The following is a 26,678-nucleotide window of genomic DNA, read 5'->3' on the forward strand; positions in this document are numbered from 1 at the left end:
ATCCTCTTTCTGGTCAGCTCAGAGGCACACGATCCCCGAGATCGGCGTTGGTTTTGGGCTGGCAGATATGTGCGTACAGACAAATACAATCTGATGTCAACGGACAAGTGGCTGCCGAGACCTCAATTGGCATATCTATATCGAGACTAATGCCGACAAGACAATCTTTTGGCTCATCTATATCGAGTAACAAGATGCACTTAACACACAAGCTCAACAGAATCCGCTCAAGATGCACTGCCAAACTTCCGTGCTCACATCACTCGCACAAGAATCTCCAACATGATAATCACCCGTACTGCGAAGCCAGCCGCGCATGAACGTGTTCATCGCTCTTGGCCAGACTTTGATAGGCTCTCGCAGCCGCCGGCCTCAATCAAGAGCCAAGACTACACCTTGGTCTGGCGCTGGAGTCTCAACCCAAATATACTCTCCTTGCACGTGCAACTGGACGACGGCAAAGGGGACATCTCCACCTCGAGTCGTCGCCGTTCGGCCGGTGGCGCATCGAACGATGCAGACGGACTTGTTCAAGTATCAAATCTGAGCACCAGTGACAAATCGCGACGTGCATACAAGGCTCCAACAATGTGTCGACCAGCTGCTCACAACATATTCTGCAAGCGATATTAACGGTCATTTCCTCCGGCTGCAGCGCACGTGGTCGTTGCGGTTGAGAGTCAATAGGATTGGCTGGTGGGTGTGTATGTGGGTTGTCTTGCTCACGTCCGAGAGCATCCCGTAACTGTAACGACTCTCTAAAGGTTTCGAATAATTGCTGATCGTCCTGCCGCCGCATGTAATTCCAGATAGCGTCAACCTGTCGCTCTGAATTTCCAGTTCGAGGCGGCCCGCTGCCCAGAATGCTGGGTGCAACTTCTCCTCGCGTCTCCTGCACACCCATGGGCTCATTCTCCAGAGATGATCTCTGCTCTTCCGCTTGTCTATAGCGGTTCCATGCTCGACCGAACATAGCGGTGATGGGGCTCTGGTAGCTTTCGGACTCGATTTCCTCGCGGGTGCCGAATGGATTTGTAACGGCTCTTGGCCTCCTTTGGGTCGATGGGTTTGAATTGCCGGGTTCGTTCCGTGGGTGGGCCAACGTTCTCTGTGCTCTGAGATGCGGATGACGCTCACCTGGCTGGGTATTATGGTTTGGTCTTGCTCGCCGGTTTTGTCGGGCCTGCGCCATGTAGTGCAATGCCCCGTTCATATCAAAGTCACGCGGTGTCATAGCGGTTGTGGGTTGGCTAGTGCCGGCGGTAGTGTAGGATGACCCTGACGCATATAAAGGCAAGCCTTCAGCGGTGGGTGACTGGCCATCGTTGACCCCGTCAAAAGACCAGGACTGCTGTTGGGAATTGGAGAGCGAGAAGGGATTGTTCCGCGGAAGGTCCATGCCGTCGCCTGGTGAAACTGGGGTCTGGTCCGGTGGAACAGCAGCATGGGGAGCGGGAAGGTTGGAAGAGAAGGACAGATGTATCTCAGACTGAGTGTGTAGATCCCAGTAGTCTTATCATGCAGATTAACAATATGCTAATGAGCGAGGGACTTGATAGTTGGAATGTGATGCCAATAACGCGGAGAGGAGAACCACAAAGTGAAAGAAAATGGTCGATGGACGTACCACGACACTTCCAGCAGTAGCGTTGCCAGCGCTTGCCTTGAAGTCTCATGCCTTGACCGTCAATGTAGAGAGGGTAAGCAGTTGCCTGCGGTGATATTAGTAGAAGCCATCATGGATGGGAAGGGGCGGCATTTGAATTGTCGGCAAACACCGAGAGATGCCGCGAAAGGTCTTACGAGAGGTCTTTTGTCCGCGCAGGCGCAGCAACCAGGTACAGCGGTCAGAGCGCAGCCGATAACTGGCTTGTGCTCACACGTCTCTGCCATTGCGAATTGCGACGGTGATGTAGCCTTGCCAGTTGCGCAACCCCGAGGGCTATTTCTTTTGCGGGAGAGACATGTACCCTTGTAGACTGTGGTCGGATCCTGGCACTGTCATTTTTCTCTAATGATTGAACTGAAGACCCTGCCGGGGATATTGTGAGTTGGGTTGACAAAACCCAAGAAACGAGGTGGATGGTGGTGAAGCCACAATATCGGAATGGAAGAAGAAGCCCCCGCAAGGGGGGTCGCAAGGCTGAAGCAAGGCTGGGCGAGGCTGAACAAGGCTGTGCGAGGCTCTGCTCTGACCGATTTGTTAACTGCGCCCCCTCCAAGACGACTGTCCGCGTCTCAATGTCCAATCCTGCCAGTCTTGCCCGTCACTCATTTCACCATTTGCGATCGAATAGTAAAGTCTCTCCTCTCTAAGCCTTATGTGCAGTTCTGTAACACCCGTTACAATGTCCCTTTAGCACTCCTTTACACCCCCTTCTCTCGTTCCGGCACCGAGTCAAAGCGGGACTTTCAACATGCCGCTTATCAAGTTGACCCCTTTACAAGCAAGATTTACAGCATGCCTCTCTGCGTCGGTCGTGCTGTTGTTGCTTTATCTAACTTTAACGAAACCATCCTTTGCATACGCCCTGGAGGCTGACTCCTCTCGGATATCTTCTGAAGACCACAACTTTTACGTTATACAAGACAGGGATGAAGGGCAAGAGACGGAGGAATCTAGAATAACAGTGCGCGCTGAAGTGGGAGTGTCAGCGCTTGCCAACAACGACCCCGCGAGCAGTAACATCGAGATTGGCCAGACCCAGAACTGGGTATTTCCAAGAGATGCAATAAATGGACCGCATGGGACACCTGGGGTCGGTCTACCAGGCGCAAAGGTTGAGGATACAGAATTACTGCTGGAACGGCACGAACTTAGAAAACGACAGACGGGAAACAAAGTCTACATCACTCTCAACACATGTCTGCAGCCTTCGCCTAATGCGACCAACGCAATACCTCCCCAATTGCAGATGTACATTTCCTTGTCCGAGTCAAACCAGAAACCAGGCCCGGGAACCGGTGATCCGGACCAACAGACGATTACAGTTGATGGCGGGTATGCCATCTTTGAGGCGGACGCCGACAGTGATGTGTACGTGGGGATCTCTGCCCCCAACACCACGGAATTCTCTGGCATCTGGAATTACAACATTGCTGCGTCGATCGATGCGCCTTTCCACGGGTTCGAGGATCCGGAAGTGAAGAACCTGTATTTCGTCGACGGGGACAATCATGCTGCGCTGCTGATTACAAATGACACAACACAGGCTCTTCCCAACCAGACAATCTATGAAGAATGGATGAAACTGAGTCCTCCGTGGGGTGTCTTTGCAACGAACCAGAACCAGCGGGAAATTCTTGGGATTCAGAAATCGTTCTGCGGCTTAAAAAACAACGCCCGACTGACAGTGAATATCGACAACATCACCAACCAAAATGTCGCCCAGATGACCAACAGAGGGTTGGGTGGCAAGCCGAAAGAGCAGTTCTACATCACAGGTCTCAACGCCACCTCCAAATACTGGGGTATGCTGGTCATGGAAGGCAACTCCACAGACTCGGGCGCCGGCGTGGTGGGAGGAGGTGGCACCGTCTGGGCAGCCATGGAATTCGAGACCAAGACCGACAACAATTGCCGGCTGATGTACAACCTCTCGTTCTGCTCAGAAGTGGCCTACGCTGTCCCCAGCAACCCGAACAAATTCTCGCCAGAGACAGGCCTTCCAGACCTAGCCGCGTTATACGACTCTTACGCGGCTCAAATGTACCAATACTTCAACTACTCCTTGCAACAAATCCCGTGTAACACCACTTCCAGCGCTCAGTACTCTCTGGCCCGCAACTGCGACGATTGTGCTCGGGCATACAAGCAATGGCTCTGCGCCGTGACGATTCCCCGCTGCGCCGACTTTTCAAGCTCGGCTTCGTTTCTCAAACCGCGAAATCTAGGCCAGCCGTTCATCAATGGCTCGAGCATCACATCTGACCCGTCACAATTCAATGTCAAGCCGGCCTCTCTCGATGCCGTCGCCACGAATTCTTCACGCAATCCGCTCATCGACACGTCCATCCAACCGGGACCGTACAAGGAAGTCTTACCGTGCGAAGACCTGTGTTACGACCTCGTGCAGAGCTGTCCTGCGAGTTTGGGATTCGCTTGTCCCCTGCGAGGAAAGGGCTTGGAGGATAGTTACGGCAAACGAGTCAACGGATCCGCCGGCGTCATCAGCTGCAGCTATTTGGGCGCGGCGTATTATCTGAGCGGCACCACCGCCTCCACCCTTTTGCGACCGAGTGTGTACAGCGTGGCGTTCCTGGCGGTGCTTTCGGGCCTGGGGAATATATTCCTCTAGAACAAGTCTGTGAGGCTCCTGTTCTGTCTGGTTATCTATATACGGAGTTTTTTTATTTTACGAAATATCAAGGATTTGTTTGTTCTCTTTTCTCTCTCTCCTTCCTGCGCTTGTACAGTTGCAAAGTAATTTTTCTTCTTCTCTTTGGTCCTTGTTATCGCATCGCTGTAGTCGTAGTCGTATGTACGCGTACTCACCTCCAATGCATACATGTGCCTACATGTGCACTTACAGCAGGTACTTAAGAGGGTGGGAAAGGGAGAGGAAGATGGGCACACTCGGCTCTCATATCACGGCGATTTGGAGAATGGGGAAGAAAGGGGCTTCCAAGGTCGGGCTTTGCTCCAAAAGGATTGTTGTCATTGACATTGTCTGCCGATATGTCTCTCGCTCGCTCACCCTCTCTATATATCCCTCTCAAAACTTTTGTCGGCTTTGTCCTTTTGCTTTTTTCCCTTTTCGTCTCTCTTCTGAAATGCGACTCAGGTCCCGTGCCATACCTTGCTATCCAAAAGGTGATCAATACGCGCTCGCCTACTTTCTCTTCTTCGCGCCCGCGTTGGCCTGGGCTCCGGTCGCACTCGAAACTGGAGCCGAGGGCTTCAGCTCCTTGGTGTCCTGGCCTTGGAGCGACTTTGCCGTCTTGCCGTCCTCCTTCTTCTCTCCTTCTCCTTCCTCCTCCTCCTCCTCCTCCTCGCCACCTTGTCCGAACTCGTTGACTCTCGAATAGTCCACCTTGTACTTGTACTTCTGATATAGCCACACAAAGAAGATGACGTCGTCTCTCAGCGTAGCCAGACGGTGCAAAATCGGCATTCTGATGGTGAACGCGAACAGATCATCAATAAACGTATTCAAGAATTTGTATGTCAGAGCCTTGCTGGGCATGTGTGCCACAGACTTCAGCCTGTAGTTGATGTACAGGGAAGGTACCATCATGAGGAATCCGTAGGCATAAACTGACCCCACCAATGTTTCGATCACGAAGCTGTACCATGACTTGTGCGACTCGTAGATGAGACTGTACACCGCGTAAGCGAGCAGCAGTGGCACGGCCACAATGTACAAGTATCGGAAGGCGATTTGATCATATTCTTGCGTTTGCCTTTCTTTCTCCGTCAGTTTGTGCTTGTCCTCAAACACAACCACGTAAGGCAATATGTTCTTGAACCTCGAGTCCGGGCCGGGTTCGCGAAGGCGCACATCCACGGTCTTGGTGATCTTCCAGGCTTCAAGGAGAATGCCGAAGCCTTGGGAAGCAAGAATCATCCAGGAGGTATTCTCCGAGTTGTCCATCAAGTACAAGAAGATGACGGCCTGCATGAACACGTTCGCAAGGATTGTCCTCACAGATGTGCCCACGTTATCCTTCTTGCTTCGCCAATGAGAGATATCATTCTTGAATGCCAGGCCTTCGAAGACCATATGCAGGATACTGACGACGAACGTTGTCCCCAATAAATAGGCATTTGTGTCCAGGAGGATTTCCTTGAATTTCTCGAACTCGCTGCCATCCCCACCACCCGGCATGGGCGCACCGTTCGCAGCTTGTGCCTGGTTTTGTTTCATGCCCTCGTCGATAGACGCCAACAGGTTGTATTTCCAATTGGCCAAGTTGTACAGCTGGATGTTGAGGGGCATTTCCTTGACGGTTTCATTGAGTTCGGTCATGTGACTGCGTAGTTGCCAGAAGGTGTTGAGGAAGACGACGGGATAATACCACCCGTTTTGGCCCGATGCATCACGTTGACCAGTCGGTTCGAGGACAATATTCTTGCGTATCGCTGGATGCATTTGGCGCCAGTTCTGCACGCCTGTGTTCGGGATCACAGCGACCGTGAAGTTGGGGTGGTAGTAAGAGCCAATTTGGACTCCCTGCGGTTCTTCCGATTCTTCTTCTTTTGGCTCGTCGCTTTTCTCGAGCAGGTTCTTCAACTTACGGGCCTTTTTCTTCGGGAGGAACTGGTTCAGCGGTCTTTTAAAGTGAGTGGCTTTATGCGGGTCGTAGTTGGGACTTGTTGGGTCAAACTCGCTGCCAGCCAAGGCGAGATAGAAATGAGCCCATAACGTCCCGTTGTGTTGTACCTCTGTCGGGATGGCAATCTGCGTATGCACCTCTCGGTTTTCATCGTAATTTCCGATCCCAAAGTTCTTCTCTTCCAGGACGAGGCTTTCCTTCGGCACAGCGGAAAGGGCAGGAAGGGTGTCCTGCGCAGACACATACATTCGGATATCGACGACACTGTTGTCTGGCCATATCGGAGCAATGTTTTGAGGGATGAGGGAATAGTTTGTGAGGGCGGTCACATCGGCTCTTTCATCGAAGTTGGCATTTTGCTTGGGCGCGGCGGCGCTTCCGCCAGAGGTCGACTTGGATCCAAAGAAATTGTTCACAACAAACTGCGTGAGCATAAATATGGCGAGACCTTGTATAACCGTTTGAAACATCGACTACTCATCTGTTAGGACTCGTTGCAAATGCATGCCGACCATTGAACGCTCTCACCTTTCCCCCCTGTTCCTCTCGTGCGGCAGGGGCGCCGCTACCTCTAGGCTCCGGCATCTTGAATTGTCAGAGCCACTGACAATAGATATAGAGCAGGGGACAGCGCTCTTCTGCTTTGACAGAGTGGCAGACCAAGTTCTATTGCGCGATCGAGAGGTTGGCTCGCTCGATGTGGGCCGCCGCAGTTCGGCCGTGGGGTGTGCGGAATTTAGTTGATCCGGTGGGAGAGCGGCCTTGGCATTGATTTGTGACTTGATCATTCGAGCCAATAAACCCGGCATTCTTGACCACGACTTTTGTTCCTCTGATATCGACCAGACCTGTGCCCTCAATTGCTAGCTGCAATCATTTCCGAAGAGATACCCGCATATGGCGTCCTAGGACGCAATGATCAGTCCAACTCACGTCGCGCGCATCCATGGCAAATGGCGGCTCGGTGCCCCAGTTTCCTACCCATAATGCTCCTCGAGTTTGGCTCTTGACCTCGGGAGACTCTCCAATTGGCATTTCGGTTGCGCGCCAGGTGCTTGACCATGGCGACTATGTGGTGTCCGGTATCATCCAAGCCGAGTTCGAGAATGACGGGGCTCGGAGTCAAGAGTTCAAGAGGTTTCTGTCCCAAGTGGGACGGACACCGGGAATGAAAGAGCGGCTCAAGGTTGTGGCCCTGGATATTAGGTATGCAACTCAGCGTTTTTGCAAGATACTATTTTACGATTCGCGTTCTACTTGTATCTGTCCCCAACAAGGTCGCTGGAATTGACTCGCAGACAGGGTTGTTGGACAGTGTCAGGCGGCTGTTGCGGAAGCCGTGCATACTTTTCGAAAGATCGACATACTCTTTTGCTGTACCAGTGAAGCAGTGATTGGGACAGTGGAAGAGCTTTCCGCCAGCTCAAGGACCCTGACGCTAGTTCGAGACCAGTTTGAGAAGAATTTCTTCGGCCCAATGAATATCATCAAGGCTGTCATCCCTCAGATGCGCTCACAGATGAATGGTCACATCATTACCCTCACCGGCATCACAGGTCATCTCGGAACACCAGGGTTGAGCATGTACTGTGCGTCAGGGTGGGCGCTGGAGGGCTTTTGTGACAGCATCGCTTATGAGATTGCGCCTTTTAACATTAAATTAACCATCGTCCAAGCAAGTGTCGAGATCGGGATCTTGACCAACAAGATCACTTCAGCGCCACCAATGAAGGCCTATACCCGAGAATTTGGTCACACGGCTCCAATATTTCGAGGCATCCTGGACGGCCTACTGAACCGCCTCCCTGGTATTCGTACCCAGTATCCTCCTCCGCCGGAGACCGAAATTCAGTCGCCTTCGTCAGAAGCGGAGAGGCAGAGCGGCCCATACCTGCTCAGTCGTGACGAGGTTGTCAGCTTGTATCCCCCTCTCAGTCACGCGCACACAGAAAAACTAATTGCAGAGACTGTCCATGCATTAACGGCTATTGGTGGTCATGAAAACCCGCCCGCCCGTCACATTGTCGGCATTGAGGGCGTGGCTAGCGTGAAGGAGAAGCTGAAAACTGTGAGCGAGGAACTGGAGGAGTTTGTAGACACCAGTGCATCAGCCGATATTTTCGCCCGGCAGGGTGCTGGTGGGTCGGGGCGTGCAGCAAGTGTCGTAGACGTGGACATCAAGGATCTTGAGGGTGACATCTTCGATGCTTCATTGGGGCTGAGATAGTCTGATTTGACCTGGGGTAGTTGCTTGTATTTGATCCCAGCTTAGTCGAAAGTTCCTCCTGTGTGCTTTCAAGTGTCCAGAATTCAGCGTCGTTCGCCTCGGTCGTGGTCTCTGTCCCTGTCGCCCCGATCTGCTTCGCGGCGCCGTCTGGATCGAGAGGTACTTCTCGATCGCGCTCGGCGATGATGATCACGTTCTCGGGCTTGCGAGGGTGATTGTGATCTCACACGGTCAGACCTGTTCCGCCGTGGGGACCGGGATCGGTGCTCCCTATGTCGATGGCGGTCTTCCCGGTATCTTCTGTGATGGCTGTCTCGGTGCCGATGGCCACTGCGACTCCGGCTTCGGTGCCTTCGGTCGCCATGACGACGCCTATATTCCTTGAGCGCATAGTCGAGCTCCTTTTCCTGATTTGTAACGGTGCCTTCGAGGCGTTCCGTAGTGCTGGATTTCCCCTCATTCATAGCCGAGACCCCTGCCATTCGCCCATAACCAACACCCCTGGAAGACGCCATGTCCTCGCCAGTTGCAGCCTCTTTCAAAGCGTGGTCAACTTCACGTCGAGCCCCCAGCTCATCCATGTTTGGATTGTTCCGTTCGGGCACTGGCAGACCAAGAGCGCGGGCGAGTGCATCTTCCTCGGCCTGTTTGACTCTCTGAATCTCCTCTTTACGTTCTCTTGCAGCTTTGGCGGCAGCATCTTCGTCACCTTGGGCATCACCGTCTGCTTTAGCATACCAGGTGAGGTCACGGCCTTTCTGCCAACGACCAACAGGGGCCATCAGTGAGTGGCCCAGATAATTCTCACGGTGGGAAGAGCTTTCAACATCAGACCACTTGAACTCTCCACGACCCCCTCGCGACCCCTCCTTTCTGACAGTAGCTAGCAAATCCATAGTTGTACCAGGCCAAGGCTGGCAGAGACAATGTCACTGTCAAAGATGGAGAAAACGTCTGGCTGAATTGTGGGTGAGAAATGAGATTCGGGGTTGGAGGTCCACCAGTGTTCGGTAGCGTTATGCTGTGTAACCACCAGTCGACACCGCTCGCGGCATGTACTGGGACAATTGTGACGGCTCAGATCAATAGACAGCCATCTGCGGAGGGTGGACTACTCTCGCACGCTGATCAACGGGGTGATAAGTCGCGTACAGGGGGCCGGGGGTGTATGTGGCGTCCAGGATTGCAGAACGTGACAAGGGGATGAGTCGAGCCGTCGCAGAGTCGGCTGGTCGCGTATGCAATTCTTTCCGGATCGATACGTTCTGTGTTGCCAACCTCGATCAGAAAATGCAGGTGTCGGCGTGCGAATTACTCAGCTAGACCAGCTCGGATGCGATGGCAGTGGGTGGATGGAAGTGGACGTGTTCAAGCAAGGAGGAAGACAAAGCACCGAACAACAAATGTGAGATACCAAGTCATGTATGTAGACTTCGTAGGATGAGCGTGGATGAGCCAACATTAATTCGATTCCACCCCCCCTGCGCTACAAATGCGTCATCTTTCAGTCACTCCGCCGGTGCCACTCATGTGCTCCGTACCACGGCAAGTATTCAATCTCCAAGCTGTCAATCTGCCCTTCACTCAGGTTCATTAATTGCAATACATACAACTGACAAGTTGCTGGCCAACCTATTTACCTCGTCTGATTCCCCTCTTCGTAACCTTCGGGTGCAGACACGACAGTTGCTGACATCTACCGGTGAGTTGCAGGCAAGCTGAAGTGAGCCAAAGTCTTCCTCCCAATCTACCTGCGCTCATGCGCCTACGCCGTCACTCGCTGCTCGGTTCTGAACCTCCTCCGGACGAGCTCAAACCCCTCTAGATCCGCGATAAAAAGAGTACACGCGCGTACTAGGTAGTGATCATGCGTTCCGTCATGTCTTGAATGGTTACAAGAGACTGCAAATGAACAAAGGGATCTATTGATGAAAGCCGTTGGCCGTTGACAGGAGCATGGACGAAGATACCCGGCCTTTCGAGTCGGTCAACATTGGTCTCACGAGCATCGAGACGGGAGCTGAAAGGTTCCTGCGCGATGGAGTACCATGCCTTCCACCGCTCTCTTACTGGCGAAACAATTTGACTGCGTTGTCTCAACGCTTTAATCTCTACTTTGTGGCAACCAGAGACACCGTTGCTGTCTACAGGCCGGACTTTCCCTTCCAGAAACTTCACAGACTGCCTGCGCTGCTCATTGTGCCTGCGCTGGCAAATCCCGATGCGGATGGCTATATTGATTCTCAATTTCCTCATGCCATCAATCACCTCGTGGTGGGAGACCTGGGGAAGGAGGAGATTCTTCTCATTGCAACCGATTCCGGCAATATTTCTGCCTATTATACCCACTCCATCTCTGAAGCCATTCGCAAGGAGCCGTACCGCTTCAGCACGGATGCTCGGAGTGAGTACGTCGGACTCGGGCCCTTCTTCACGCAGTGGGTCTATGAATCTGCTTGGGGCCTTGCAATACACACGCATGCCCGAATGATTGCGGTGTCGGCCAACACACCCCATCATGTGGCAGACGCTGATCCTTGTGCTAAAATAACCGTATTTGCTTTTGCCTTGACAGACACGAGTAATGACGGGAGAGATGATGAGGACCAAATGTCCGACGATGATTACGAGGTTTCCCAGCACGCTAAACAGCTGGATTGGCAAGAATGGCTTGCGATAGGTGTCGATGCCACCCCTCCACCACGCAATAAGAATTACAAAATCACTCTCGCGGGCATCGAAGGGCATGACCATAACATCCCCTGCATTTCTTTTGTGAACACAGATGATGACGTGGAAGGGAACTGGCTGTTGAGCACCGATATCAATGGTGACATGAAGATATGGCAAATATGGCAAGGTCTCTGCCACAAATCCTGGGATTTCTCTGAGAGAAGCATGCGAGCATCCACTTACCGGAGGCGAGAAGGAGGCTGGCTTGTTGCTGCCCTGGACCCGCGTGCATTTCGGCCAGCTCGGACGATGGAGCAATTTTGCGGTTACTCCAAGGTACCTCAGTACCATGGGCATAATGACCTGGAAAGCTACGACCTGACTAATGTTGTCCGACTCCGCACGCCTAGCAATGGTCATATACACTTTCTCATGTATGAAGGTATGGAGGACGACGAGGATGTGGAAGATATCCGGGAGACGTTTGACTCTTGGTCTGACATGGACGAAGCCAGCGTTGATGCCGAGCGAGCTGAGCTCAATGCGAGTCTGCTTCCAACGTATGGTCAAGACTCTGTTGACGGATCTCCGGACGATGATGAAGGAGTCATTGGAGAACCAGAGGTCGCCCCGGTGTCGGACAACAGCGAGGCCACTTCTGTTTCTGGGTCCGATCCGGGATCTCACAGTATTGATGACGGACCTACAACACCACAGAGAGACACTCTATCGCTCGAATACATGCGATTCGAGGACGCCGATAGCGAATCTGGAGAGAGCGAGAAAGAGGAAGTACACTATTCTTCTGATTCGGGTGATGTTGAGGATATCGACCTCTCTTCTATGAGTCGACGAAGTACCACATCATTGTCAAGTCTCGCCCAGCGGAACAGCCAAGAGATTGACGTGGACGTCTTGTCCGCATCCGATGTTGATTCTCCCTTGCGCAGACGGCCGCACATGGAACCCAAAGATCTCAAACCATCGACTCAGAGCGGCACTTCGAAAGTTTCCAAAACCCGTTACAGAGCCAAGCCACCGATTATACCTACTCTTCATTGCAGCGTATCAAATTTGAGATTGATCATTGCTCCCGAAGCAGATTCGCCGCATGTATTTTGTGCCAACATCCTCAAACAGGCGTTACCTCCTTTAATACAGGGTTCGAGTCACGCCAACATTGACAGACTCAATATGATGCTGCAAATCCCTGAATTGGGGGTTGTTGTCATTGCTACACAGATCGGTCGATGTGCGGTCTGTTCACTGACAAAAAACGAGAAGACGGGCACACTGGGAATGCGGGTGAGCTGGATTTTACCAACCAAAAAACAAGAGATGAAAGGCCTGCGTCCATTTGGTCCACTCCTCGGCATAGCAGCTTCCCCGGTTCAAGGATGCTTCATGCGAAACAGATTCGAAGATCGATCTGGATCGACCGAGTCATCGGAATGGGGCAAAGACGGGCTTGTGGATGGAGTTCCCACCACATTCGACCATACTGTGCTTGTTGTTGACGGGCGTAGTGGCGAAGAGGATGGCTCTCAGCTACTAAAGGTTGACACAGAATCTGAAGAGCATGCAGAAGAGCACCGGCCGAAGAGGAAACGTCTGTCACATCATGCTCAGAAAAGACGATCTGCGAGAATCAGGACAGAGACACGAGAGTGGGAAGTCCCATCAACTCCAGAGGCATGGCAAGCCCTTGAAAGTAGTCGGAGATACAGGCTCATGTTGACATATATGGATATGACTGTTCTATCCTACGAGCTATCGCGAGGAGTGGAAAGAGAGGATATTAATGCCTACGAGGAGGTGTCAAGCCTCGACCTGCTGGATTGATGCATGTGACAAGGCGATACAGGAGATATTCGAGATATTATGGATGTGGATATTTATATTCTATACTTGATGATAATGCCTGCAACCAAGTCCTTATCTAACAGGTAGATATCAATCTCTCTTCCAAAGTGTTTCTTGAGGCTTGTGTAAAGAGAACTCACGACGAGGTTGAGAGGCTGTGATTGGTGGGGTAACGCCATCAAGTCAGTGGTTGTATGAGGTCATATCAGAGACGTTGAATTCTGTCTGTAATATTCTTCTACATCTCGTTCTGAATTGTAGTGAAGGGCATAGACATTATTCATGCACTGTAATATCTCGAATCGAGGCCTTTTCCTCTGGCATCGACAGATCCGGATTGCAAACCCCGCAACCCAGTCCTTTGCCGTCACCAAGGAAACCCTCGATTAGCCACCATCCGTCTCTTCCCTCACAAGCAGCATCGGCTGCTGCCATTGGGACCATACTTTTGCAGAAACACCATGGCCGAGCCCGAGCAAAAAAAGACGATAGTGGTCGTGGGCGGGGGTATCATCGGCTGCACAACCGCGTACTTCCTCACCCGCCATCCGAAATACAATCCCGAGTTACACTCGGTCTATCTCCTTGAGGCTACGGGCATTGCTGGTGGTGCGTCAGGGAAAGCCGGTGGCTTGCTGGCCCTGTGGGCTTATCCCTCGTGCCTGGTGCCGCTCAGTTTCAGACTGCATTCCGAACTCGCAAAGGAACACGGGGGTGATCACCGATGGGGATATAGGGGCGTGGGCGTGGGGCAGATCGATCTGAAAGGCCGGCCTGTCAGTGGCCAGGAAAAGGTGATGGCCCGCCAGGGCGCTGTGGATGGCGAAGTGCAGGAAAACGGCGCGGTCGAGAAGGAAGATGTCAGGGGAATTCACCGGCCGGATGTCGCCAGCGATGGCAACGTCGATCCTACCCGCGTCAGTCTCCAGAAACGAAGCAAAGAGTCGTACGACAACCTCCGCAGCATGGGACTCCCGGACGATCTGGACTGGGTGGCGGAAGAGTGCGTCAATGCCTACGACTCGATGGGCTCTCCGAGCGACACGGCGCAGGTCCATCCCTACCACTTCACCACGTCCATGGCGAAGCTTGCCGAGGAAAAGGGCGCCCGCGTCGTCTTGGGCAGCGTCGACGAGATCGTGTCTCGAGAAGGAGGCGAGCACGCGGTAAAATACACGGACAGTTCGACCAAGGAGGCAAAATGCCTCTGCGCGGACCATGTCATCATCACTGCCGGGCCGTGGACGAAAAATGTCTGGCCCAGATCTCCCATCGGTGCCTTGCGCGCTCACAGCGTGACCATCCGCCCTTCGAGGCCGGTCAGCGCATACTGCCTCTTCACGTCGATCTCGCTGCCCAAGAACTTTAAGGAGGGCACAAAGTCGCGTGCCCGCCACGTCACGCCGGAGATCTACGCGCGGCCGAACAACGAAGTCTACGCGTGCGGTGAAGGTGACCACCTCGTGCCCCTGCCCAAGTCTACAGCCGATGTCCAGGTCGACGACAGCCGCTGCCAGGACATTGTCGACTATTGCGCGAGTGTCTCGGACGAGCTGCGTGATGGCACCGTGCTGGTCCGCCAGGCGTGCTATCTGCCGCAGGTAGAGACGGGCGGGGGACCCTTGGTCGGCCCTACGGGCGTCAAGGGCATCTACATGGCTGCAGGACACACTTGTTGGGGGATACAGAACGGTCCTGGCACGGGCAAGTTGATGAGCGAGTTTGTTTTTGATGGCAAGGCGGTTAGCGCCAACGTGAGCAGTCTGGATCCCAGAAGGGCATTGAGATGAATGAGAACGAAAACAAATACAGGGGCTGCCAAACAAAGTATCACAGGAAAACTCCCTTTTAGTAGTGTGCGTGATCTGATATCCTGGCCTGGCCTGGCCAATCCATCCACATTGCCACGAGATAGCACACAAGTGCCACTTATCCGACAGGTTGATCGCTCAATACACACCGACGAGCCATCATCCAACCAACCTCTATGCTTTCCACGCACTCACGACCTGCACCACGTCCTCATCTGCGACAACATGGGCCAGCCCGACTCTCTGCGGGATGTGCTTGGCCGAGGCGCCCCAGACCAGCGCGTACTTGAACGTCTCCTTGAGCGTGCGGTGGATCTGGTCACACACGTCCTCGATCGTGCTGCCGCTGCGGACGATGAGGGCCTCGCTAAAGTCCGGGTCCACGCCCTGCCGCTTGGTGTAGATGCGCATCAGGCGCAACTCCTGCCAACACCTCTCCACCACGTCCTGGACGCCCAGGTCCAGCTCGCACGACATGACCACCGTGTGTGGCTCGCGGGCCAGTTCGTCCAGGTACTCGACCGTGACGCTGTCGATCTTGTTGTATACGTACAGACACCGGATGTACTTGCGGTGGTCTTTCATGATGACGTCGATGAAGTCGTCGACGGTGGCGTTCTCGTCGCGCACGAGCACTTCGCAGTTGAGCATCTTGTAGTCCCGTAGGATGTTGTACAGCATCTTCTCGTCCAGGTACTTGGGTGGGGATTGGAAGGTGATCTTCATGCCGCCGGCCTTCTTGGCTTTCAAGTAGATGTTGGGCGGCTCGCGGTTGAGCCGGATGCCAACGGCCTCGAGTTCTGCCTCAAGAAGAGCCCGTTGCTCTGCGCGTTTGGTCGCGTCGAGCACCATCAGGATCAGGTCGGATGTCTAAATCAGTCTCAGTGTCAGCTAAAATGCCTTTTGAAGATGGAGGCACGGGCGCTTGTTTTATCGCCTGACCTTTGCGGCGCTGATGACCTGTCGTCCTCGCCCTTTTCCTTCAGAGGCACCTTCGATGATACCAGGGAGATCCAGGATTTGGATCTCTGCTCCTCCATACTCGAGCACGCCCGGAATGGCCGTGAGTGTCGTGAAGGAATATGCGGCCACTTCGGACTTGGTCTTTGTGATTTTCGAGAGGAAGGTCGATTTTCCCACTGAAGGGAAGCCGACCAGGGCTATTCGGGCATCCCCTGATTTTGAAACATCGAAACCTGTACCACCACCACTGCCGGCACCCGCGGCTGGTTCAAGTAGTTGTGCACGTAGCCGAGCGAGTTTGCTAGCCAGAGAAGTCAGCCACTGTTGTTAGCTGCAACCATAAGATGCCAACTGGGAGATGAGGGTGCTGAGGTGACACAACAACAAGATGGGGTTGCACGAAAAAGGGGCAAGGCTGAAACATCAGACGATCCTCCCCTGAGTAGCAAACCTTAGGTGTGCTCGTGCTCGACAATCTACGTCCATTTTCGCACCACTTGTAGTGCCATATTTCACGAAACAGGAAGCATATCCTAGTTCCTTGTCCAAAAGCTCAGTCTCAAATATGCATCGCAAGAGACTGAAAACAGAGTCACGTGCATATACAGAAGGCACGTGCACAGGTTCTCGCTCCTCGCCTCATCTTCTTCCCTCCGTTCCTCCTCCCGCTGCTTGCGTTGTGTCTCCAGAAACAGAATGCTGGACCTACCCTTTCAGTAAACCAAGGTGATACTCTGGGGATCACTCTCTGTCAGGGCGTGCATAGATCAGGATGCTAAAGCATTCGGGCACCAACCTGTGGCTTTGTTTTCTGCAACCCAATCAGCACCGGACCAGGCCATCTATGACAAGCTGCTGAAACCCACTCTGAGTTCGGGCCATTTCGGCCTCGATCCTGTACCAAGAGTCAGATTCCAGACGGCTCTGGGCGAGACACAGGCAACCCACTCCTTGATCTTCTCCGTTATGTTGACCATCTTGAAGGCGAGGTTTTGAACAAGCTATACGACAGCTCTGTGACCCTCGGCCGACCTGGGCAAGACTTGAAAAGGCGCACAAAGAAAGAGAATATGTGTCCTTTTTCCGTCCAAACAGACAAACCCTGTCCGTCGTTTCCGAAACGGTGTAGAGGGAGTCGGTTGGTGCAAGGATACCAAGAATCAAGTTGGACGATGGAGAATTGGCATATCGGAACAAGGTAATTCCGTCCCGCTAATGTCTTGGCTGTTGAGCCTTGTGTCGTGACTCTTCAGGACACGCCTTTTCACCACATCCTTCTCCTCTTTTTCCAACAACCACAACAACAAACCCACGACAATGAGGACGAGAAACATGTTATAGGTGGTTGCAGCTGTCGCTGCGGCTACCAGGCAAGCGCTCCAGAGGAGTCACGTGCCAAGACTTTTGCACGAAATAGCGAATACTAAGCGGGTCTCCAGGTCCCCTAGGGGATCTGAAGTGAATCCTCGCCATGCCGACGAAAAAGAAAGGAAAGAATCAACAGGCGCAGGCTCCTGTGCCTCAACCACCAACGTCCACAACACCACCTCCGTTGGAACAGTCTCAACGCAACTTCGAAGAAGAACTCGCCGGCTACCCGGAAGTCCAGCGTAACGAGTTCCTCACCACAAGAGCAATCTATCCTGACGAGTTCCAGCGTATTCGTGGCAGGAAGGATGCGTGGAAGGTAAAGGGACCGAACCGCACCCTCATCATGAATGAAATCTGACACCCACACAGACTCAGGAGAATTTAGCCTTTCAAGTTCGAGTCTCCCCGCTCGAAAGTCGTGACTACTTTGTTAAACTCATCTTCGAGTTTCCACGCGACTATCCAAAGGTGCTCCCAAAGATCAATATTGTCGAGGTCGAGCCAAAAGACCCCAACCTCAGAAAGCAAATCGAGGACATTATTGCCACCAATCAGAAACAGAACCAAGGAAGCGAGATCGTCTACGTGGTCAACACTGCCATCATGGACTTTCTTGATCAGTTTGTCTCGGACAAGGCTGCCAAGAAAACCGCGTTCAGCCTTGAAGAAGAACGTGCCGCCCAAGAAGCTTTAGCTAAGAAAAATCTCCAAGAGAAAGAAGAAAGTGCACGGAGACAGCAGGCGGAAGAAGCCGAGGAGAAAGAAAAGCTGCTGTATTCTCAAGTCGAGAGCGAGAAACAACGTCGCCAGAAGTCCAACCTCTCTCGCACAGCGACTGGGGAAGATGGTGCCGTGCTCTACGATTCACCCGAAGAACAAACCCGTTTTGATCAGACCATGACCTGCAAAGACACAGTCACAAATGCCCCATTCAAGTTCAAGGCTGTCTCAGGCAGAGCTGTCATCCTCAGACGGAAAGACAAGAAAATCACCATCGTCTCCCCCCGAGTGGACAGTGAGCTTGTACAAGCTCCACAGCTCTTGCTCAAGGACATCTACATTCCCGAGACGGCAAATACAAGAGCTCAGATGCAGAAATGCATGGAGATAGTTGAAGAAGACCTGGAATTCTCAAAGGAACATCATCACGAAAATGTCGTTGACTTGATCAATTACAAGATTGAGCATATCGCCCTTGAGGACGGCACAGGCCAGTGGAACCTTGCTATCCTCTCCGAATTTGCCGACAAAGGATCTCTTGATGATCTTCTTGAGCTTTCTGGACCGCTGAGCCCAACCAAAGTCCGGACTTGGACTCGGGAGCTTGTTGATGCCCTCGTATTCTTCGACAAACATGGCTATGTCCATCCCGCGGTGCATGCTGGTAATGTCATGCTTTTCATATCGCCCAAGAGAGGGGTTACAGTCAAGCTGTCAGACGGCTATGGGACAAAACTTCGAGAACTTGTTGATGCAGTAAGAGACAAGTCTCATACGAAGACGGATGAGCTGCCTCTCTGGATCGCTCCCGAGCTAAACAACGAGTCGCCAGCACGCACGAACAAGACCTGCATTTGGGATCTCGGCGTGATCGTGATGCAGATGGCTTTGGGCAAAGGAGTCAAATCCAAATATACATCCCCGGCAGATGTGCTCGAAGATGTCGACTTCGAATCTAGTGCTCAAGGACTACTGCAAGAGATGTTTCGATCCAATCCCAACCGGCGCCCTTCAGCCTTTCAACTCTCGAGCAAGAAAATCTTCTTCGACGAAAATGACAACCTCTTCCGAACGCAATCCCTGACTGTGCCTGCTACTCCAGGACGTATAAGACGGTACAGTGACAGACTTGGAAATTCCAGGTATCGAAACGAATGGGAGGAATCTGCTGTGCTTGGGCAGGGTGGCTACGGCAAAGTCGTCCGTGCTAGGAACAAACTAGACGGTCAGTTTTACGCGGTCAAGGAGATCAAGAGTCAGTCGATAAAGGAACTCGAAAACATTCTACGGGAAGTTGCCCTTCTTGCGAAACTCAACCACCCGAATATTGTCAGGTACTACAATGCCTGGTATGAGACCGCACACGAAGAAGTTGAAGAGCCACATCATCGAGCGGTACCTACGAGATCGATCCCCCAGACCGCCCCTTTAAGTCTTGGTCACGATTTCATGGAACCATCAATCTATCGCAACCAGGGTGCAGAATTCAGCGACTCCGATGATGGTAACCTGTTTGCTTATCAAGACCCACCTTCTATTGATGCAGATGACGGTTTTGATGACGACCCATTCCAAAGCGATCCAGAACCAGAGAGAGAGCAAGACCAGGGGACTAGTGATCCTTTCGAGCGGTCAAATGCCCCGGAGCCAGGATCCGGAGAAAATGCAAATCCATTCCAGAGCGAGGACTCTCCACAGGTGGCTGTAAGTCATGTCCGGACACGCCCGCCTCCAAACAACGAACCATCCGTATTGTACATCCAAATGGAGCTATGCGATGGGCGAACATTGCGTGATCGCATCAACGGAGGTCTGCCAAAGGATGTCGATGCTGGCTGGCGGTTGTTTCGGCGCATACTTGAAGGACTCGCTTACATCCACAGTCATGGCGTTGTACACAGAGATCTCAAACCTGACAACATCTTTCTCGACTCACACGACACTCCAAAAATTGGTGATTTCGGACTTGCAGGCTACGGACAAGCAACCTCTAAACCAGACCTTTCGCTTTCGAGACCAGCTATGGTCACGGTTTCGTACCATATTGGCACTGCAGGGTATATGCCTCCTGAGCTTGAACGAACTGGAAGCAGCTACGATTCGCGCGCGGATATGTACTCCCTTGGAGTTACGTTCTTCGAGATGTGTTTCTCCTTCAGCACGAAGACTGAAAGAAGCATCTACTTGGAAGCGAGACTCAAAGAAAACCCACCACAGTTACCCCAGCTCTTCAAGGAAGAAAGCCATCAGAAACAAGGTGACATAATTGCACGGCTAATCGATCATGATCAAACTCGCAGACCAACCGCTTCGATGCTCCTCAACAGTGGCGTAATCCCTGAACCTCTCGAGGACGAGAAATTCCAACGCTACATTGATAGAATGGCAGCAGAAAATCCTGGTGAATACCAAGCGCTGATTACGAAGCTATTCGCAAACCCGAACAGCCCTGTTGCAAGTCTTGCCTGGGAAGACAAGTCAACAACTGGCACAGCGTCTGTCGACTCGATGCTTTGGATATCTGCTTGCGATCAGCTAAAATCCATCTTTCGCCGACATGGGGCAGTTGAAGTCGGACGACAAAGTATTTTCCCAAAAGCCGAGTTCTACCCACATGCAGCAACCTTTCTCGATTCTTCAGGCTTGGTTGTCCAGCTCCCATACGATCTTACTCTCCCTTTTGCTCGCACACTTGGACAGACTTCACCAACCTACAGCAAGACCTACTGCTTTGGAACCGTGTACCGCGCTGCAGCACCAGGTTCACAGCCGAGACAATTTCCTGAAGTTGACTTTGACTTCATATCGAACAGTGCAAAGGACTTGCCCTTGAAGGAAGCAGAGGTTATGAAGGTTCTTGATGAAATCCTCACCGAATTCCCTGCTCTAGCCGCACGCTGCTGGACAATCTACATTAACCATGCCGACTTGCTCGACCTAATCCTCGACTTCTGCCGGATCAAACCAGTTGAAGCTGCCGACGTCAAACGGGCTCTCTCACACCTCAACACCCAGGGACACGGGTGGACACAAATACGTGAAGAGTTACGCAGCCCCGCCATCAACATTCCAGAGACGTCTGTGACGGATCTGAAGCGGTTCAACTTTGACGGCGACTTGGAGAAGGTGCGCGCCAAGTTGTCCAAGCTGTTTGGTGACTCGGACCATTTCAGCAAGGCGTTGCCCCTACTTGGCCGCCTCGATGAGGTCACAAAGTACCTCCAGCGCATGAACGTCCAGACACAGATCCTCATCGCGCCACTCAGCAACAATTCTGAGTATCTCTACCGGCGGTCGCTGCTCTTCCAGTGCGCAGACGGCGCTTCTCGACGTGTCCTGGCGGTTGGCGGGCGGTACGACGCCCTGGTCCAAGAATATCAGACCAAGTCTGACAAAGGCAATACCCGCGCGGCGGGATTCCGCCTCAACATACTGGACCTGATCGGTTACGTCCGTGGCCAGATCTCCCAGGCCGGCAAGTCGTCTAAGATGACGGCGACCGGGGCTGCAGAGTCGAAGCCAGTGGCCAGGAGAAGTGATATCCTGGTCACCAGCTTCGACGCCAACGCGTTGAAGACATCGTGCGTGGAGGTCTTGTCGTCGCTGTGGGCCGCTGGGCTCAGTGCAGAGCTCTCTGGGGAGTTCCACTCCTTGGAGGAGCTGGAGATGGCTTACGGCAGCCAGAATGCCGGAGGACACTGGCTGGTGATTGTGAGGGGAGGGGCCCTTGGGGAGAGGACCTTGAAGGTCCGGGGTCCCTCTCGCTCAGAGGACGAGGTCAAAGCTGGGGAGTTGGCAGGATTCTTGCGCCTGAAGATGGCGAAGAATAGATAGGATGGAGACGAGTTTTCTTTCTTTACCTTTGCTTTGAACAATGAAGATACCCCAGATTCACAACTAATGACTGTGCTATGTGTGATAAGAGAGAGGCGTGTCCCGCACAATGTCCAGTGTCTTCTCCCCATGACCACAAGTTGCCTAGGTAGTGGTGTTGTGATGTGCCGTAGTTGTTGTACGGTTACGTACTAATTGTCGACCCGCAGCTGCGTTGCTATCGATAACCACAAGCACTATTACAAGGCCACTTGTCCCCCCACAGGCAATGTTCTCCAAAACCAACACCAATGGCGAGTTGAGGTGAGGCATTCGAAAGATAGCCACAAGGCAGGATGTTGAGCTATGCGAGCGGGTCTGTGGCTTTTGGACATCTGCGCCCTTTCATTTTCACTCTCTTCTCGCTCTGTTCCTGGGTTGCGCACGCCTCGAACGACACCCTCCTTTGGGGTCCTTACCGACCGAATCTTTACTTTGGAGTCCGACCGCGAGTCCCCAATAGCCTGTTGACCGGTCTGTTATGGGCCAACACCGACAACTATGGCTCTGCACAGCTCAACTTCCGGCACACGTGCGAGCAGCATGAGGGGATGGCAGGCTATGGTTGGGAAGAGTATGATGTTCGAAACGGTGGAAGACAAGTTATACATGACACGGGGAACAAGATTGACTTGACGATTGATTTTGTCAAGATCGCTGGCGGGGAACACGGTGGCAACTGGGCCGTGAGAATAAAGGGCAATCCAAGAGAAGATGCGCCGCCCACTCTGGTCACAACCTTGATCTTCTATGCCGGCATGGAAGGTCTAGGTGAACTGGCATTCACGAGCATAGAGGAGGAAGATGGCGTGGTGACCTTGCATGGTGATACAAGTGAGCTTGGGCAGTTCGACATTTCCTTCGAGGATTCACCCGAGAATCTCCTGCCATACAAAATACATCCATCCTGGGACTCCAAACCCGTGGATCGGCCACTGCTTTGCAGCCACCAAATCCCCCCGGAGGCCATCTGGCAAGCGAAAAACATTGCTTTCGCGAGCATGAAGTCAGAGATTGACACCCTCATCCAGCAGTATGGACAAGAGAATATGCCACCTCCCTGGCAGGCGTTTTCCATCCCTCACAACCCTGGACCAGGGAATTTCCACATGGTCCAGAAGATCTTTGTCGGCGCGTTTGAAACTGATATCCGGTTCAAATCTGGGTCTGGCCCAGCAGTATCCTCAGAATCTCTCACGAAATCCATCGCAAGTGCCTCCAAAGAGTTCACCAAGAAGTTCAAAGAGGTTTTCAAACCTTTGGCGCCCTTTACCAAGCCCGCCTACACCGATTTCTCCGCGTCCATGTTCTCCAATCTGTTTGGCGGGATTGGATACTTCTATGGTGATTCATTGGTCGACAGGTCTTACGCTCCAGAATACGACGAGGATAATGAAGGATTCTGGGAGGAGACTGCGGCTGCACGAGCACGAGCACAGATTGTGAATGATCCTCCCGCGGAGCTCTTCACCAGCGTTCCCTCGAGACCTTTCTTTCCACGAGGGTTCTTGTGGGACGAGGGTTTCCACCTCATCCCGATCGCGGATTGGGATCTTGACGTGACGATCGACATCGTAAAGTCATGGTTCAACCTCATCGATCAGGACGGTTGGATTGCTCGAGAGCAGATTCTTGGGCCGGAAGCACGCAGCAAGGTGCCTCCAGAGTTCCAGGTCCAATACCCACACTATGCCAACCCACCCACACTCTTCCTCATCGTAGACATTTTGATGGACAAAATGTCGAGTCCTGCATATGCTGCGTCCAAGGAGCACATTGAAAGTGAGCTCCGAAACCTATACCCCTTGCTCAAGCGTCAGTACTACTGGTTTCGCCGCACCCAGTTTGGAGACATCAAATCCTATGACCGTGAAGCCTTCTCCACCAAAGAAGCATACCGGTGGCGCGGACGAACACCGCAACATATACTTCCTTCAGGACTTGACGACTATCCGCGCCCTCAACCACCTCATCCAGGCGAGCTCCATGTCGACCTGATCTCATGGGTCGGCATGATGTCGCGTATCCTGGTGCGCCTTTCTACTTTGCTCTCCGAAGCCGACGACATACCCGACTTCAAATCGCAACACAAAGCCATTGTTCGAAACATCGACGACCTTCACTGGTCGTCTGAACAGAAATGCTACTGCGACGCCACCATCGACGATTACGAAGACTCGGTCCACGTTTGCCACAAAGGCTACATTTCCCTGTTCCCGTTCATGACGGGCCTCCTGCCAGCCAACCACCCTCACCTCCCAGACGTGCTCGATCTGATCTCTTCACCATCCGAACTCTGGTCCCCCCACGGGATCCGGTCGCTCTCCAAATCCGACACCTTCTACGGCACCGACGAAAACTACTGGCGCTCCCCCGTCTGGGTGAACATGAACTACCTCATCCTTCGGTCCCTCCTCAACGTGGTCCAGTCCGCCGACCCGGCACCGCCCGCAAAGGTGAAAGCCCAGGCCCAGAGGATCTACACAGACCTGCGCAAGAACCTGGTCGAGACCGTCTTCAGCGAGTGGGCCCGCACCGGCTTCGCCTGGGAGCAGTATAACCCGGAGACGGGCGAGGGACAGCGCACCCAGCATTTCACCGGCTGGACGAGTCTGGTCGTCGTGATCATGAGGATGCCCGATCTTAGTGGTGGCAGTGGTAGCAGTGGAGTCCAGCACGGTGAACTGTGATGGCCTTCCTCTCGCAAAGAGAGTAATTCCAATCCAAGGAGCTATGAGTACCTTCGAGTCCACACGAGGATATAGGACTTTGGTCGCGACTTGACATGTCATGTCAAGTCATGCGAAGTCAGGTCAGGTCAACCAAGAACCAAGGACCCAGGACCCAGGACCCAGGAACCAAGAAAAGCTAGGGTTTTGGTTTCAGGATGGACGGCACGAGACCATTCCAAAAAGTGGGATTGCAGAAAATTAGATAGCGAGGGTTCAAAATAGAAGAGTTAAAAAATTGCAATTGAATTGTATACATGACACATCATCAAAGAGTGGCCTCTTTTTATTACTTTTTGGCCATTGGTGGTAGCGATTCCTATAAATGCGAGTGTTTCATTCTTCATCGTCATCGCTGCCGTACGCGACGAGAGGTCCGGCTGATGGGGCAGGCTTTGATACCTCTCCGCGCCCTGCGTTGGAGGTATACCCCTTGAGGGCGGCTAGGGTTGAGCCGGACAAGATGCCACTATTCGCCGCGGCTTGATCGTTGCTGCTCTGCTGGCCTGCTTGTGAGGGAGGATCTTTCGGAGCTTCGGTTCTTTCGTGTGTCGGCGCCTCGTGTTCGGCACCGTGGTTCGGAGCAGGAGGAGCCTCGAGCAGCCCTCTCTCGCCCAACTTCTGCCCCTCCAGCTCCTTTTGCTGCTGCTGCTGCTGCTGCTGCTGCGCGAACCAGATCTCCTCTGGTGCCTCGTACCCTTCCAGACCGTAGCTGCTCTCGATGCGCCTCTGGTCCCTCTCCTCTCTGGTCTCACGTCCTTCGATTTCCCTGACGGTTCTCTCACCCAGCGCCCGGCGGACAGCCTCCGCAGCTTGCTCTTCAATCCTTGCCGCTTCTCTCTTCTGACTGAGTGGGTTCGGATCCACGGTGGCCCAGCGCACGTTCAATATCTCGTTGTGGTCCAGCGCCTGGTGTGCCATTGCCTCTTTTGCAAACTGGCTGTTCGCCTCGTTGACGTACGTGACGAAAGCGACGCCCCGGCCTGTAAGGACACGGATACGTTCGATCTCCCCCCATTCCTGAAAATGTCGCGCCACCACTTCCTCAATGTCATCCGACACGTGTATCCGCCCAACGTAGAGTGTGCGATTCTGTCTCATGAAACTGCCCACGCCACCCATGTCGTCCCGATAGTCGCTGTGTTTGTCCCGCCCGAAGCAGTCAACGTTCGGATTGAAAACATCGTATATAGTGGGTAGGCGATGCAGGTACTGGCATTCGTGGCCTTTGGGACACAGTCCTCTGGCGAAGAACAGGCAGAAATAACTCCCCGGCGTCCTGTCCGCGGCTGTCCACCCGGAGTCGTTGCGGATATTACACCGCGAGGGAGCGGCGTGGTTAGACAGGTACGCGTCTTCCCGATCACCACCGGACCACTTGTTGTACCAGATATTAAATACCGTCCCGGTCTGCGGAGGAGGTTCGGATTTTATCGTCGAGGGGTCGACCTGGGGACGCGCAGGCCGGCGCTTGCGACGGATTAGTTTCGTCTTCTTGGCTGGAGGCTCCTCGGTGGATGCTAGGGACGATTCATTATTCGTCTTTGTGAGTGCGTTGCTTGTCGAGTCGGTGGCGAGCTCTGCGTCGGCTGGAGATGCTGAACGTTTTCGAGAGGGAGCGGGAGAAGTGAGAGTCGTGCGGGCCTGGACGACTTCAGCCATGATCGATGTCCTCGCTCTGATTACCCAGGTGTTTTCAGGGTGCGAGAATTTCAAGATGAGTGCTGCCAAAACTTTTTTATGTGGTGTCGAGAGTCAAGTTTGAAATGCGCCAACGACGACGCAATTGTAGTTGCAGGCGAAATTTAATTTTTCGCCTGTGGAGTTTATGGCCCGCCCTAGTGGCTGAGTGGAGCATTAAGTGCCATGGCGTACTTTTCCGTCTCCACAAGTGATGAGATGGATTTTAGCACCATTCGAGATCAAAGAGTAGAACTGATGCCGTAAAATCGAGTACTATCCGTTCAATTCATCAGCCGCTTCCCTTTGACACTTTAGCTCTGCCCCTCCCAATATAACCTATGACGTTCCTTTGATGTACTGAACTTGCGGGCGGCTTTGGGCATTGCTAGTCTACTTTCCACTGGCTGTTGTGGATATGGATAGGAGAGACTCGACCTTGTTTCTGCCTTGACATTATATTACACGGCGGTCCCAACCGGACTTGTTCTA

At 53.0% G+C, this 26,678-nt stretch overlaps 11 protein-coding genes across 11 annotated transcripts; 6 read left to right on the forward strand and 5 right to left on the reverse strand.

Annotated features, from left to right (window-relative positions):
- Window positions 1–415: 415 nt before the first annotated feature.
- Window positions 416–1,893, reverse strand: Z517_10819 (uncharacterized protein; the record flags this gene model as incomplete). The annotated part of the gene is made up of 3 exons (XM_013424428.1): window positions 416–1,512; window positions 1,628–1,712; window positions 1,804–1,893. The coding sequence occupies 3 exons, from the start codon at window positions 1,891–1,893 to the stop codon at window positions 416–418; spliced, it is 1,272 nt and encodes a 423-aa protein (XP_013279882.1).
- A 524-nt stretch (window positions 1,894–2,417) lies between these two features.
- Window positions 2,418–4,298, forward strand: Z517_10820 (uncharacterized protein; the record flags this gene model as incomplete). Its single annotated transcript, XM_013424429.1, has 1 exon — window positions 2,418–4,298. One exon carries the CDS (start codon window positions 2,418–2,420, stop codon window positions 4,296–4,298), a length of 1,881 nt encoding a protein of 626 aa, XP_013279883.1.
- A 534-nt stretch (window positions 4,299–4,832) lies between these two features.
- Window positions 4,833–6,746, reverse strand: Z517_10821 (uncharacterized protein; the record flags this gene model as incomplete). Its single annotated transcript, XM_013424430.1, has 1 exon — window positions 4,833–6,746. The coding sequence occupies one exon, from the start codon at window positions 6,744–6,746 to the stop codon at window positions 4,833–4,835; it is 1,914 nt and encodes a 637-aa protein (XP_013279884.1).
- Window positions 6,747–7,222: 476 nt separating this feature from the next.
- Z517_10822 (uncharacterized protein) lies at window positions 7,223–8,503 on the forward strand (the record flags this gene model as incomplete). Its single annotated transcript, XM_013424431.1, has 2 exons — window positions 7,223–7,482; window positions 7,579–8,503. The coding sequence occupies 2 exons, from the start codon at window positions 7,223–7,225 to the stop codon at window positions 8,501–8,503; spliced, it is 1,185 nt and encodes a 394-aa protein (XP_013279885.1).
- Window positions 8,504–8,586: 83 nt separating this feature from the next.
- Z517_10823 (uncharacterized protein) lies at window positions 8,587–9,399 on the reverse strand (the record flags this gene model as incomplete). Its single annotated transcript, XM_013424432.1, has 1 exon — window positions 8,587–9,399. One exon carries the CDS (start codon window positions 9,397–9,399, stop codon window positions 8,587–8,589), a length of 813 nt encoding a protein of 270 aa, XP_013279886.1.
- A 1,060-nt stretch (window positions 9,400–10,459) lies between these two features.
- On the forward strand, window positions 10,460–13,018 carry Z517_10824 (uncharacterized protein; the record flags this gene model as incomplete). The annotated part of the gene is made up of 1 exon (XM_013424433.1): window positions 10,460–13,018. The coding sequence occupies one exon, from the start codon at window positions 10,460–10,462 to the stop codon at window positions 13,016–13,018; it is 2,559 nt and encodes an 852-aa protein (XP_013279887.1).
- A 482-nt stretch (window positions 13,019–13,500) lies between these two features.
- On the forward strand, window positions 13,501–14,829 carry Z517_10825 (uncharacterized protein; the record flags this gene model as incomplete). Its single annotated transcript, XM_013424434.1, has 1 exon — window positions 13,501–14,829. One exon carries the CDS (start codon window positions 13,501–13,503, stop codon window positions 14,827–14,829), a length of 1,329 nt encoding a protein of 442 aa, XP_013279888.1.
- Window positions 14,830–15,024: 195 nt separating this feature from the next.
- Z517_10826 (uncharacterized protein) lies at window positions 15,025–16,299 on the reverse strand (the record flags this gene model as incomplete). The annotated part of the gene is made up of 3 exons (XM_013424435.1): window positions 15,025–15,720; window positions 15,793–16,114; window positions 16,265–16,299. The coding sequence occupies 3 exons, from the start codon at window positions 16,297–16,299 to the stop codon at window positions 15,025–15,027; spliced, it is 1,053 nt and encodes a 350-aa protein (XP_013279889.1).
- A 985-nt stretch (window positions 16,300–17,284) lies between these two features.
- On the forward strand, window positions 17,285–21,738 carry Z517_10827 (uncharacterized protein; the record flags this gene model as incomplete). The annotated part of the gene is made up of 2 exons (XM_013424436.1): window positions 17,285–17,500; window positions 17,554–21,738. The coding sequence occupies 2 exons, from the start codon at window positions 17,285–17,287 to the stop codon at window positions 21,736–21,738; spliced, it is 4,401 nt and encodes a 1,466-aa protein (XP_013279890.1).
- A 335-nt stretch (window positions 21,739–22,073) lies between these two features.
- On the forward strand, window positions 22,074–24,467 carry Z517_10828 (uncharacterized protein; the record flags this gene model as incomplete). The annotated part of the gene is made up of 1 exon (XM_013424437.1): window positions 22,074–24,467. The coding sequence occupies one exon, from the start codon at window positions 22,074–22,076 to the stop codon at window positions 24,465–24,467; it is 2,394 nt and encodes a 797-aa protein (XP_013279891.1).
- A 375-nt stretch (window positions 24,468–24,842) lies between these two features.
- Z517_10829 (uncharacterized protein) lies at window positions 24,843–26,168 on the reverse strand (the record flags this gene model as incomplete). The annotated part of the gene is made up of 2 exons (XM_013424438.1): window positions 24,843–25,012; window positions 25,079–26,168. The coding sequence occupies 2 exons, from the start codon at window positions 26,166–26,168 to the stop codon at window positions 24,843–24,845; spliced, it is 1,260 nt and encodes a 419-aa protein (XP_013279892.1).
- Window positions 26,169–26,678: the final 510 nt, after the last annotated feature.

This window comes from Fonsecaea pedrosoi (assembly GCF_000835455.1).
Source record: "Fonsecaea pedrosoi CBS 271.37 unplaced genomic scaffold supercont1.7, whole genome shotgun sequence".
NCBI classification, from domain to species: domain Eukaryota; kingdom Fungi; phylum Ascomycota; class Eurotiomycetes; order Chaetothyriales; family Herpotrichiellaceae; genus Fonsecaea; species Fonsecaea pedrosoi.